Source organism: Acanthochromis polyacanthus, chromosome 21 (genome assembly GCF_021347895.1).
Source record: "Acanthochromis polyacanthus isolate Apoly-LR-REF ecotype Palm Island chromosome 21, KAUST_Apoly_ChrSc, whole genome shotgun sequence".
Taxonomy (NCBI): domain Eukaryota; kingdom Metazoa; phylum Chordata; class Actinopteri; family Pomacentridae; genus Acanthochromis; species Acanthochromis polyacanthus.
Window position 1 is genome coordinate 18,101,888 of NC_067133.1, and position 14,214 is coordinate 18,116,101.

The window sequence follows — 14,214 nt, forward strand, 5'->3', positions numbered from 1 at the left end:
CTGTCTTGTGCTGCACCCATCTGTTCTGAAAGTGCAGGTGGAGCCCTATTCACTCTGCTCTGCGTGTGTGTGAAGAGGGGGGCAGGAAGAAAGGAAGGGCAGCGAGAAAGGAGGGAGTGGAGAGATGGAAGGGCAGGGATGGAAGAGGGGAGGGGAGGGGAGGGGGTGGGGTGGGGTGGGGGGGACTCTTGGTCATCTCTCCTGAAGGGGATAATGGGAGAGGAGCGCATTGCAATGGCTGCCATGTAGTACCCTCCCTGCACAATTAGCCAATCAGCGGCGCGCTCTGCCAGCCAGGAGGACGCATAAAAGAAGAACATTGCAGCAGAGGCACAGAAGGAGACTGCGAGAGGAGCAAGGAATTACACACAAAAACAACAGAACCAGAACACCCTCCCCTGGACACACCCTGCTGAGGATCACTGCTTCTCTTTTTTCTGAACCATCGCCCACGCCACTCGGAGAGAACGCTCTCCCTCATCATCATCCAGTAGAAAACCCCTTTCTCCTCATTTTCATCCTATAGAGGACACCTACAATCTCAGAGGGCTGAGATCCCTTGGCGAAGATTGCATTTTTTTCCTTTTTTTCTTTTTTTTTCTTTTCATTTTGACTCCTGTACAGAACACAAGGGCCATATAACACAAAGGCCGAAGAGAATACAGAGACTCAGCCTTCAGCTTCAAGACCAGTGCAAAGAAGGACCTAGATTTCTTTCATTGTACGTCAAGAATGGTTACTGTACGTATGACTCTATTTCTCTTATGTCTGTGAGGAAGATGCTGTGGCAGTATGCATGCGCTGTATCTCGGTCCTTTTGTGTTGGATTTGTTGTTAACTGCATGTACACATGTGAAGTAGCCAGAGACACATCCATCTTTCTTATCCTTGCTGGAGATCATTTTAAGTACAGCTTCAGCCTTAAGACCACATGCCAAAACACAGAGGAGCTTTGGGATTAGTGTCCTGCGTTTTGCCCAATATGCCATGCCATATTATTATGATAAGATTACCAATCGATAGAGGCAATTAGCAATCTCATACTGAGTGATGCGCCATGCCGGCTGCGCTCCAGCCTGCAGTCATCCTCGGCGCTGGATAAAGTCTTCATCCTGCCATTTTAGATAGCACACGTTTTAGCATCGCAGCCAGTACGACTGCCTAAATGTCGCAGCTGCGAGTCTGTTTCTTCGGTGATTCGACGATTGAGGAATTCCGCAGGATTACAGTGATGGAGAGGCAGAAAAGCGACGAGGCGCTGCCTTCAGTTGGAGCAGAGATGGAGGGGGAGGGAGGGAGGAGACGAGCTTTCTTTTCGCCTGGCGCAGCGCAAGGATGCTGGAGACGGCTTTCTGAGACAAAACATGATGCCTCGGAGGCTGAGGGCCCATCCAGCAAGGCAGAGGAGAGGAGGGAAAAAAAGGGTCGAGTCACTCCGGGAGGGGGGAGGGAGGGAGGAAGGGAGGAGGAGGGAGGATTACGCATCCATTGGTTAGCATTGAATCAGACAAAGTCCAAATTCCTCAGGGTTCTCGTTGCGATGCAACCGAGTAAATGGGCTGGAAAGCTCAGAGGCCGCGACGGCGAATTCGGGCCGTGCGCGGACATCTCCATTTTAAAGCGCAATTTTTTTTCTCCTCCCTTCCAAGTATCTCATCGCATACGTACAAGATGGCCATGCTTGCGTTGCGGCTTGTCGGATAAAAGGAGATGGGGAAGTGCTGATAAATTAGCCTCGCTGTGTGCCGACAGCCGGATTGGGCGTGTCTCTGCCGGACTCGAGCACCAAACGAAGGCCTTGAAGCCTCAAACGGCCTATTCCGCTTTCACTCCTGACACGCTCCACGCATGAATGCAGATAGTTTATCCAAGCAGACCAATTAAGACCAGACAGATTTACATAAAATTATAGATGACAATAAAAAAAGGAAAGAGCAGGGAATCAGTGTGGATGCTGCCCTGAGATTCCGTGCAGGTGTTATTAATAAATGAGATATAAAAAGAAAAAAAGGGGATATTTACAAATAAAATGCTTTGTCTAATAATAGTTCACCAGATAAATTATTTAGGGATTGGGATGTGAGAGACATCCTCGAAATACAGCACCGTGATTGACTTTAAGGTCACATTTAAATAAATTTCAAATACCGCTTGGAAAAGAAACTGTGGGTAATGTAGGAAAAGAGGAAGAGGAGGAGGAGGAAGAGAGGAGCACTAACTCGATTTGTCCTCTTGAAAACGTTTCCAATCGCAGTTTTATTTCCCCTTTGTTGTACGTTACCTATTGTCCCCTCCTTTTTGCAGGCCTAGTCAGTGTCACATCCACGGTGGCTGTAGCTCCCCTCCACATGGTCCGCAGTCTCCCCATGCCTTACCGCAGTGCCAAGCAAATAAAAGCGTTGAGTCAGATAACCTTTCCAAGGCACTAACACAATTCAAGGACAAGGACAGTCGAGGCCATCACTGTAAACACCACTTATATGATCTTAAAGGTGAAATTGCTGGGGTTACAGCTTGAAGAATTAAACATTTCAATACATTTTTGAAATTCTGGCTGGAGGTTTAATTTAAAAAAAAAAAAAAACGCTCGAGGCACATTTAGAGTGGATAAAGTGACTACAGACTTTTTTCGTTATATATATTTTTTACATTTAGGATTTATCCTGACTAACTAAATACAATTATGTTATGTAAGCAGTGACTTGCCTCCTGTTGCCTATGACTTCATGTAATTATCAGCAACAAATATAAAGCCCGCAAGGAAGAAAGAGATGTATGTATGCATTCCTACACAACATTAACTTCTCCTTACAGTCATCTTTAAAGAAAATATTTATCAATACACAGATTATTTTATGAAAGGTTATGGAAATGCATTCTTTTCCCCGACAATATTATTAATATTTAAAATCGTGCTCAATCCACGCTTTACATATACTGATCCTGGAAGGGAAGACAGTCCTCATAAAGAGCAAATAAATAGAAATATTGGTTTGTCGATTTTATATTTGACCTATAGTGGCGTTTTTTTCCCCTGCTTTTTTACTTGAAGCTGGCAACTATGACAATCATTGTTCCCGGAGAGTCCTGCAGCCCCTGGCCACGACACAAAGCGCCACTGTTTACATTAATATTCATAGTGCTGCCATAGCCTCTGCGAGAGGCAAGAGGAGGAACGGGTGGCTCTTTTGTTTGGTCGCTTCAATACGTTTATTCAGCAAATAGGCGCTCTGGTTCATGAATGCCTGCAGAGCGCACAAGTCTTGCCTTTAAATAAATAAATATATAATACAATTTTTTAAAAAAATCTCTATGTATGGATATATGTATAGGAGAAAAGGAGAAATCGAGGGATCCAGTTTGGCATTTGGCACGTTTAAATAGCTGACATTTCATTCTAAATCGTGGTGGAATTAAAAGGATGTCTGAAAAAAAAATAGAAATGATTCTTTTGCTTGAGCCATCTGTGGCCTTAAAAACGAGACCGTCCGAAAAGCCACTCCCTTTTTCAGCACGCTGGATAGCTCCCCGCATGCTACAAGGACTGGCAAGACAGATTTGTCTCCCCGAGCCTTAAGACGTTGTCTGCTATCATCTTATCAAAGCAGCACACACACCCAAGAGGAGCAGAAATCTTTTTTAGAGATCTTTTATTTGTAGTCTGCGGAGCGGAGAATGGGGACGGAGTCTCGGTGCATGGCTGACACGAGCTGTGACTCCTGTCGTCCTGTTGTGTTACAGCTGCCACCATGATCCCTTAAGCTGCAGAGAGTGTGGCTAATGCCCTTTGTTTGGGATAATCCTGTAATCTGTGTTATTTAGAAGGCTCATTTACACTTTAGCCTAGCATTCAGTTTTGATTTATGCCTTCCAGATTAAAAAAATAAAAAAAATCTTTATATAATGCATTATAATGTGCTCCAGAGACAAGGTTTTATCTTAAAAGAAGAAATCTGTGTTAAGATTGGAATTTAAAAATACACCAACATGTGGCTTTATTGATAATTTGTGCAGTTTACGCTAAAAATACATGTAACAGAGAAACAGCAAGTGAATTTATTTGACATCAGGCTTTTAATTCCCAAATGCTCAGTAGATCCTTTTATTCTCATTACATCTTACAGATATTCAAACTGTAATGTCTAATGTGGTGACTCTCATGTTCTGAGATAAACTGGGGAATGGCTCGTCTTCTGTACATCACAGCCTCAAGTGCTGTGCTGCATTTGGAGCAGAAGTGAATTGGGGAGGCTGTTTCGGAGCATCAGAAGACGGGCAACCGCGTTTACATTCAGTCCTGTAATGCTTCTGTGTTTTGTAATTTAATAATGTACAGTGTAGGTGGTATGTGTACTTGGCAGTGGAGGCAGGGCTCTTGTTTGCGTGCAAGTCTGGGTTCATGTGTTTGGCAGTGGAGGCAGGACTCTTGTTTGCGTGCAAGTCTGGGATCATGTGTAGGCGATGCTGATGCAGTACATTAAATATTAAGGAGAGAGGGAGAGCTCACAGAACCCCAAAATAGAAAAAAAAAGGAAGCAGTGGGGGGCACATGCTGCTACCGTTAACTGGGATTTGTTAGAAATTTGGGGGGAAAAAATTAAACAGTATTTCTTTTCCATGCTTCTATCATTATTAGATAGTTAATCAGAAAAATGTTGAGGAGATGACATGCAGTATACGACCTCCGCCATATTTACACTAACGGTTTCTAGCTACCACTGGCGTAATCCTTTTCAAAGCAGCAGAAAACCTCCGTAGTATATGTATTCTGAGCGAACTGTGATTATTCATGCTACTGTGGGCCTTCCTATAACATCACAATCATTTCTTATTATATAGTAACTGGGTTACTGCAAACTGAAGTCTAGACGATTTGATTTTTCTCGTTGGTGTACAGTATGAAATTCGACAGCCTAAAATTGAAGCAATCCTCTGTGATTTTCATCAATTTGTTTCAAATAACTTCAAAGCATGCTGTTGCTCTCTATTTCTGTATGAAAAATCTTAATCTTAGTTGCTGCTTATGTCAGCCAATCTCTGTGCCCAGCCCATCCTCAGTGGGTCTGTGAATTATATAACTTCACACTGTTCACTGGGAATGTGTGTTCTGCCATGCTGAGGGTTATTTCAGTTGGCGAGTCAAATTTGTCCTAATATGTTTTGGAGTCCCCCCCCTCTCAAAATGCTTTTGTCATATTTGGGACACATTCCATCATATTTCTGTTAGTTAGATGCATCATATCACACAACAATTGCACTATTTATTACAATAAATATAACATAACAGCTTAACTCCACCCTTTTTTTGTGTCAAGACATGTAACTATAAGAGCACAAAAAATGATTTTCAACTGGCATTTTAGCTGTGCACCAAAAATCTTTACTTGACAGATTGCTGTTCTGTCATCCGCCCTTTGTGCGTAGATGTGTGTTTGAAGTATTTTATTTTTAGGCTGTCTAAACTCTGTCACTGTGCTACTTTTCTCCTTGTCATTATCAATTTGACTTACTGATATTCCCTGATTCTACAGAGCCATATAATAATAACACAGGGCAGACCAACATCTAGCCTGTATATCTGCTCCTAATAAGCACAGACCAACACGCTCAGCTTAAAGTAAGAAAGCCATTCAGTCATTAGAAACAGGCAGTCTTTGAGGGACTGTTACCTGGGCAACCTGAGTCAAGGTGAGGCTCAAAGCGAGACAGTCGGCTACATAGACGAGGGGAAAGGCAGCTTTCATTAGACAGACACATTCACAGGCACTAGAAAAAGAAAGAGAGCACATGAAATGATGCATTCATTCAAAAACACATGGAGAAATTGATTCTCTTCATGCTGTGATTCCTGACATGGAAAGGCAGCGTATACCTGTATTTACAAAACACTGGTGGATGTAAAACCGATGATGAGTGGAGAAAATTCAGAATATTCAGATCCTGACACAAGCATTTATTCTGTCTGCTACAATTTCAAGGTTATCAAAACAGAAATAGACTTAAAGATGTGTCATTAAATCAAAATAATGATTATTATTCATTATAAAGGGACACAAGCCAAAAAGCCATCAGATCAGGTAATGCCCGGGTAAACATATCAGTTTTAAATAATGTTTCAGTAATATTTACAGTAATTTTTCCATCTAGTTAGGAAAGTCCCTGAATATAATTTAGAAATAATTCTTAAGATTCATTAATTAAGTCCCGTTGTTGCTTTGGACTACATTGTAAGATCCCAAGAGCTTCAGAGAAGACTCATTTAGGCCTTTTGACTTACATAACACCCACCACTTAGAGATCTGCAAAAGCTCAATCCTACAACCTAATGTAACAATTGACATTTTAGCCACAGTAGCACACAGGCATTATCATTTATCCAGACCATTTCTGAGTTGTCTATGAAAAGGTACACTTAAAAAATATATTGAAAATCCATATAGAGCAATGCTAAAGATGCTGTAATTTCAGTTCTGTATATATTTATTTACTTTGAAGTGAAGCAAATCCAATACGTAATTTGCTGATGCCAGAAGAAAATAAAGAAATGGTAAATTAAAATAATTTATAAATTCTTGTCACTATGATAAAGATAAACTAAATGTAAGATTAAAGTAGATGCTTATCTGTCACAGGTTTTCACAATATTACAATTTTTCCTATTGAAACATCTGGACAAAAAAAATGCAGACTTGTCACATCACTATCACAGTAAGGGAAAACACCCTGATTTTTACATGAATTTAATTTCTTTGTAATTTAAGCAGAGCTTGCAGTCATTTTCTTTGTGGATCTGCAATAGAAATCCTGATCCAGACACAAAGAACTAGGTGCTGAGTCTGAGGCTGGGGGAAAATGGAAGGAACTTTTGTTTTTGACCACACAGATGGTCCTTGAAATCCCATGTGCCCTTAAAATTAAGCAGCATGGAGCACATGAGAGCAACAAGGGTGACACTACAACCCACACCCTTCCTCTGCTTAGAAAAATAAGAGTCTGTCCATCACTAAGAAACCTTAACAAAGTCAGAAGAACTAACATCTCATTCGGAGTTTCTTTTTTTTAAAAACCAAACCGTGATATTCCTCGTTTTTTTTGTGGTTCTAAATCCATTTAACATCGTCACTCTCCCTTTTGTCCATCATCTCGACCTCTGCCACTCCTAGCTCCCCCAGCCTTGCACACCGCCATCGCTGTTATCCATCCCTGTGTAATGATGTAATGGCGTTTGACCCTGGAAGAGAGCAGTGGGGGGAGGGGAGAAGTAAGGAAAAAGGGACTGTGACATCTGCAGGACCAGAGGCAGGGAGCGAGAGAGCGGAGGAAAGATGGGGTGAAGAGGGGAGGGGGAGGGGAGGCGATAAATCAGATCCTGTATCCATCTCCATTTTAGCAATGCTGATTCCTGACCTTTCCCTGTGACAGCGACAAAGCGGGCAGTTTGTTTGCGTGGTTGTGGGCATTGCTTGTGTTTGTATTCTGCAGTTAAATATTGGGCATTTATACCACAGTCACAGCTTTATCTCACCTTGTGTGTCTTAATGAATTATGAATCTAACTCCACCCTCTTCCTCAGCAGATAATCAGCACCATGGAAACCCAGGTGTCCAACGGTCCAAGCGGAACCAGTCTGCCCAACGGCCCAGTCATTAGCACAAATGGCTCCACGGACGACAGCAAAACCAATCTGATCGTCAACTATCTGCCTCAGAACATGACCCAAGAAGAATTCAAAAGTTTGTTCGGTAGCATCGGAGAGATTGAGTCCTGCAAGCTAGTCAGAGACAAGATAACAGGTATGGCAATGTGCGAAAAATATATGCATAAGTGTCCCCGCTATTTTGAGAATGTCTAACCTCAATGTGCCTCCTTCTGTGTCCCCAGGTCAAAGTTTGGGATACGGTTTTGTAAATTATGTGGATCCAAATGATGCAGACAAGGCCATCAACACGCTCAACGGTCTCAAGCTGCAGACTAAAACAATCAAGGTGAGCCGGCCTTCGTTGCTTGCAAAATTCACGTTTCATTTTTTTTTTTTTTGACTACTGACAGCGTCCGAGACAAAAAGAGAGGAAGTGGAGATTTTGTCGGAAGGGGGGCTGTTGAAAGAGGTGGCGACAGACGTGGCAGAGGGAGGGGAGGAAAACGGGGAGGAGGAGGAGGCAGAAGGGAGCGGTGGCTAGAACAAAGGAAGTGAGAGAAAGGCTGAAAAGAGAAGGAGAGTGTGGAGGTCAGAAAGCAAGGGGCGGACAGCATGCAGAGGTTTTTGTGATGGAAATGTAATTAGGATGCCTGACTGTGGTGCACGAGGGTCAGTCCAGGTTAGCCCATCTGCCTCCAATCGAGGCTAATTAGGGGGCTTCTTTGTCCCAAAATCAGATGAGGGGAGAGAGGGGGCATATTATTAAACACTAATTCCTTCCAACCTGATCAAAGTAGATCAAAGATTGAGACAAACTGCAGGACTGAAAAATCAAATCTCTGAGGGAACAGAGCAGGTGATTTTCTAACAGCTGTCCATGAAAGGGAAGTTAATTCTGACTTATGACCGATCAGATAATGAGCTTAAAGTCAGAGACAGGATTTGGATATTTTTTGGTTCAAACAAATGACATTGTATATAATATCTAAAAGTATATATAAACTTTCAAATGCAACATACTCTGGAGCAACCATTAAGTGAAAGTAATGAAACTGTCTTGACAATTATTACACTTTGTAGTTAATCTGTTGTTATGACATTCATTAATATTTGATGTTTCTATACATAAGTCATTCCATCTGTGATTAACTTCTTAATAATTTATTCTAAAATGAAAAAACTAAAGCAAGTCCTGTGGTCAATGCCATGCTTTTATCATCCTGATTTTGAAGGAAGCTTCAAGAGAAAGGGATGCGGGTGTGAGGGAGGGGGGAGCAGTAGGAAGGGTAGGGGGTAGCTCAAAGAGCAGAATGCCAATGACAGGATTAGAGGCCATATGGGCTTCAGGCACCATCTGTACTGTGGGAGCGACAGGGAGAGGGTTAATTATAGGGCAGCCTCTGCTCCCCGAACACAGCAACTCCCCCCTGACTCGTCCAGTACACCCTAATCACTGCACCACACAACCCTCCTGCTCATGCAGTCTGTGTACACAATATACACTGATGCTTAGTGCTGATGGATGAAATCAGAACACCTGTATTCATCTGAAAGATAATATACATACGCTGGCATTGGAAACTGGCTTTCTTTGTGAAATAGGCAAAAGTACTTGCAATGCTACAACTTTCTCTTCTTAAGAAGAGCACAATTCTTAAACATTTCTATTCCTATCACTATATATCTCCCTATAAACATTGTGTGTGTGAACAGTATGTTTATAAGTTGTTGTAAGAATCCTCCAAGTCTTGTGATGCAGTTACATTGTTTGCTGTTTGCCCGTGGAGCTGTTCTCCCCCAGAGAATAGAGACAAAGGAAGGAGGCAGGACAGGGAGGGCAGCTCAGCCTATCTCAGACAACACTCACTCTGTCTCTCCATCACGCACAAACACACCACTCTTAACAATGCACTAAACTGGACTATCTCTCACACAAGTGTTCACATGCTCCCTTAAACACACACACAAAAAAACGAGAATATGTCTTTGGCTTTTACAATCAATTAGATATTGCTCTGCAGCACTAGATGAAAAAAATGTTGTGAAAGTAGACCAACAGTAAACCATAAGGGATATAAACACAGATGCATCAAAAATGGCCGTGCACTAATTAAGTCACTGGTGAATTCAGGAAAAATACATCAACTAAGGCTGGTGTTTTTCAGTTTACAACAAAGCTGACAGCTGGGCTTGTTATCCGATGATTGGATTCAGTTTGGGTAATGGTTACAGTCGTCATAGTGTGTCTGCGATGGTCTCATCGTGGCTCAGTCTGAGCTTAAAGGCACTGATTAAGTCCACAGACACCAAAGAGACAGCTCGGTCTGTGGAGATGATAAATGAGGAGGACTCAAAATACAAACTATTTGTTGGGGCTTCCATAAGATCTTGCTAACGTGATCCTAAAGTCAATTCTTCTCTGATCTGAGCCTTCAACAACAATTCAAATGAATATTCTAATTTGTCTGTGATAGGTATCTTACGCCCGGCCAAGCTCGGCTTCCATTCGTGACGCCAACCTTTACGTGAGCGGACTCCCCAAAACCATGAGCCAGAAGGACATGGAACAGCTGTTCTCCCAGTACGGTCGCATCATCACATCCCGCATTCTAGTGGACCAGGTCACAGGTACAGCCTTATTTCATATCTGACACTGTCACTCAATATATCTGGATGAACCATATCTATCTACCCCGAGTCAGGCCAAGCAGACGTGCACGCAGCAGCGGTCATGGATGCCAAGGTAGTAACATTGGTCTGCTTTTCTTATTCGGAGCAGGCATATCACGAGGAGTGGGCTTCATCCGGTTTGACAAGCGAAATGAAGCAGAGGAGGCCATCAAAGGACTGAACGGACAGAAGCCTTTGGGTGCCGCCGAGCCCATCACTGTCAAGTTCGCCAACAACCCCAGCCAGAAGACAGGCCAGGCCTTACTGACTCAGCTGTACCAGACTGCTGCCCGCCGCTACACGGGGCCCCTACACCACCAGACTCAGCGTTTCAGGTACTGAACCTCCACCAGCCTCACATCAAGCCTATTAGTCCCTCACTAACCAGTAGCTAGTCTGTAAAAATATATTGTTTCAAGCCAAGTCACAGGTAATCCTGCTCTGTTGCTGTGCTTAAGCGAGCCAAATATCTTGCAAATTTTAAAAGCCAACTGATAAGTGTTTCAACATTGCATTGTTTTTAGTAAGTTAAATGTCACTACTATGTCAATAGTCAAAATCAAAAATGTTTTTTGACAATTATCAAACCTTAACTACACCGGAGAATGGCTAAGAGTAATTATTTTTCAGTGGCTACATTCAATCCACCAGATGAAGTGGCACTTCTACAAAAAGTAAATGTGGTCCAGATTTGTAATACGGTAAATTGTGTGGTGTTAAACATTCAAAAACCAAAATAATACATATTTCTATTTTTCTGTCACTCTAACACTTATTTTAATTACACTGTTCCTTTAAGTACTCATTACTTTATAGTAAAGAAGGAAATGGCAATATGATATTGTCCCTCCTTCTCACTCTTTTTCTCTGACTTTCTTTTAAACTGCAGTGTGATCCCTTCACTTGGAAAGGGACCAGATCCAAATAACAGCTCAAAACCAATGTAAGAAACCAGATTTTTCCAAGTACAATTGAAAAGTAAAGCTAATTTAATTTTGGTTTAAATGTCACTTATGCTACATAGGCATCATAAAGACTGAAATTGCTATATAGAACCATGGACATGGACAATTATGAATGGAGGGTACAAAAGAGTTTAAAGTCAAATGTTTCCAGCGTTGAATATATTTTAAGGATCTTCACAAACAACTGTAGATACCCTCTAAGGTTGGAATGCTCACTTAGTCAGTATGAATACTCTGTTAGGTGTAAAACGATCTAGGATACAAAAGTTGTTTATCTTACATTTAAACCATTAAAGGGGAATCTATTTTGGAGCTTAAACTGAACTCGCAAAAACAATAAATACCAGCTGAAACACATATTCACAGGACTATTTGGCACGGCATCAGTTTGAGGTTGGATGGTTTGGGAGAGCGTTGCAGTGAAGGATGCCCTCTGGAGGCCAGCTGGTGAAGGAGCTACATGTTAACATGAAAGCCCCCCTTCCTTGTAGATCTCATAACTAACTTCTGCATCCCCTTCATTCTCCCTCTTGCGTTGCAGACTCGACAATTTACTAAACGCCAGCTACGGAGTCAAGAGGTAAATGCCAAAGGTGTCCTTTCAAAAGCATTCATGCCAAAATAAAACCTCAAACAAAGTGCCCGGAATACCACCTGCTGACTTCATCTCAAAATCAGATATAATGGCCATATTTTTAATTCCCACAGCCCATTTAACCATGTTACAGAAGCAGCTCAGACCACAAAATACCATCTGTAATTGTAAACAACGATGCGGTTTTTCTAACAGCAGGGTATTCTGGCATGGCTTTGTTTAACCTTTTTGTTCTTTTGTTTTGATTAATAGAAATAATTTCTATGTATTATTTATGAACTAACATTGTCAGTTTCAGTTGCTTTAATGTCCCCTTTTTTCACCAGCATGGACATACCAGATTCCGTTTGCGTCTCCTCTGTTTGCTCCAGTTTTTGTATGATTTGATTCCAATTTGCTTTTCATCCCTCTCTAGGTTTCTGTGTTTTGTTCAATACCGTGATTTCTGTTGAACATTGTGATTCATGTGTTTAATTCTTCCAGAGGCTTTGGTCAGCAGAGAAATGAGAAAATATGCAGATTGTGTGGGTGTCTTGTCTCAGGGCACACAGTGTCATTTTGTATGAAAAGCAGGTAGTTTGGAGCCACTGTGGTGCCCACACATATTTATCTACTTACTGTACAGCAGAGGGGATGGAGATGGGGTCCCCTGACTCCATATCCAACTACAAGCTTTATCATTTCTCACAGATACATGCTCATACAGAGTCAGTATAGAGCAGTGAATGCTGTGTGGAACTTCAGAATGACACCCATGGTAGTTCTCCCTACTCTCTTCCCCAGATTCTCACCTAATCACCATTGACCAGCATGACCAGCCTGGCCGGGGGTCAACCTCACTGGTCCAACCGGAGCCGGCTGGTGCATCTTTGTGTACAACCTGTCCCCCGAGGCGGACGAGAGCGTCCTGTGGCAGCTCTTTCGGCGCCGTCACCAATGTCAAGGTCATCCGTGACTTCACCACCAACAAATGTAAGGGCTTTGGCTTTGTCACCATGACCAACTACGACGAAGCCGCCATGGCTATTGCTAGCCTTAATGGCTACCGCCTGGGTGACCGTGTGCTGCAGGTTTCCTTCAAGACCAGCAAGCAGCACAAGGCCTGAGAGAGAGAGGCTGCTGGTGCCAGCTCCTTCGACCTGCAGGGAGAGCAACCCGAGCTCTCTGTGCCATCACTCTACATGGGCCTGGACTGAGTCTCTCTCTGACATACTCTCAACAAAATCCATGAAATGAAATCACAAACACAGACATGCAAATACACACATTATGCACGCACATGCCACAGAGCATATCCATACGCAAGCATACACAATCAGAGTTTCAAACAAACCACTAGTGAGTTTTTTCTTTTCTCTTTACACACATGCTAGGTCCTTCCCTATATTTGCCTGGATTGAATTAGAAGGGGTACGTAGCTGGTTTGTTGGGTAGGGGCAAGAGCTATCTATTTAGGAGACAGTCTAACGAATGTGACGGAGAATGTGTACTGAGTGCTTTGATTGAATTCAGGCAAATAATGACAACTGATGAACAAATGATCAAAAAGTTAAGTGAACGAATATGTGCAATTTACCCAACTCTACCCCACCAATCTCTCCCATTATCTTGCTGGAGAGGATGTAGTCACTTTTTACACTTGGGCATTTGAATCAGCGATTTTTTTAGATCAAAGAAAAATGAAATTAAAAAAACCAGTGTTCTTTATATACGTCTATTAAAAATATAACTATATATTCAATATTTAAGGTGGTTATAATAGCCGAGTATGTAGCATTTCTAGAAACTTTGACTACTGTTTCCTGACCTGCATTAGTGGTGCTAGCGTAAAGGCAGTTCTCTACCCGATCTGAGCTCGTTAGCTCAGACCATACGATTTAGTTAAGTAAATGAATTACTGGTCACAGAAAAGAGTAGTCCAAAGGCCATCAGGAATCACTCTTTCCCTCACAGTCTCACACCAAAACAACACAATAGTACACTCATGTATCACAGAAACACACAGTTCAGTAACTAGAAACTTACACATTTTAGTCCACTAAAGCTGTATTTTTCTAATCTCTCCTCAAGATGGATTAATACAAGCAGACAGTCTGTGAACTTAGAGCAGAGTGGCAGCGCTCCATGGTGACAAATGTTCATTAGTAAATTCTCCGTGGGCACAGAGTGATGAGTGTAGAGGGAAAAACCGTTTCACCATAACACAGCCACGTCAAGGAAAATACCGGTGTTTTTTCACTTTTTGCGTCGATTATCTCATCTGCACCTGTGTTTTTAACATTACCCACGGCCCTTTTATTTTGCATGAGCACTGTCAGCCATGATCAGGAGTCAGATCCTTTTAT

The 14,214-nt window shown here is 42.2% G+C and overlaps 1 protein-coding gene across 1 annotated transcript; it reads left to right on the forward strand.

Moving 5' to 3' along the window:
* The first annotated feature begins 208 nt into the window (after positions 1 to 208).
* On the forward strand, positions 209 to 13,227 carry elavl3 (ELAV like neuron-specific RNA binding protein 3). Its single transcript, XM_051941235.1, is given in 8 exon segments — positions 209 to 741; positions 7,574 to 7,793; positions 7,882 to 7,985; positions 10,114 to 10,267; positions 10,419 to 10,644; positions 11,816 to 11,854; positions 12,614 to 12,787; positions 12,789 to 13,227. Coding segments are annotated over 8 exon segments (1,113 nt in total). The 5' UTR covers positions 209 to 732; the 3' UTR covers positions 12,976 to 13,227.
* The last annotated feature ends 987 nt before the right edge of the window (positions 13,228 to 14,214 follow it).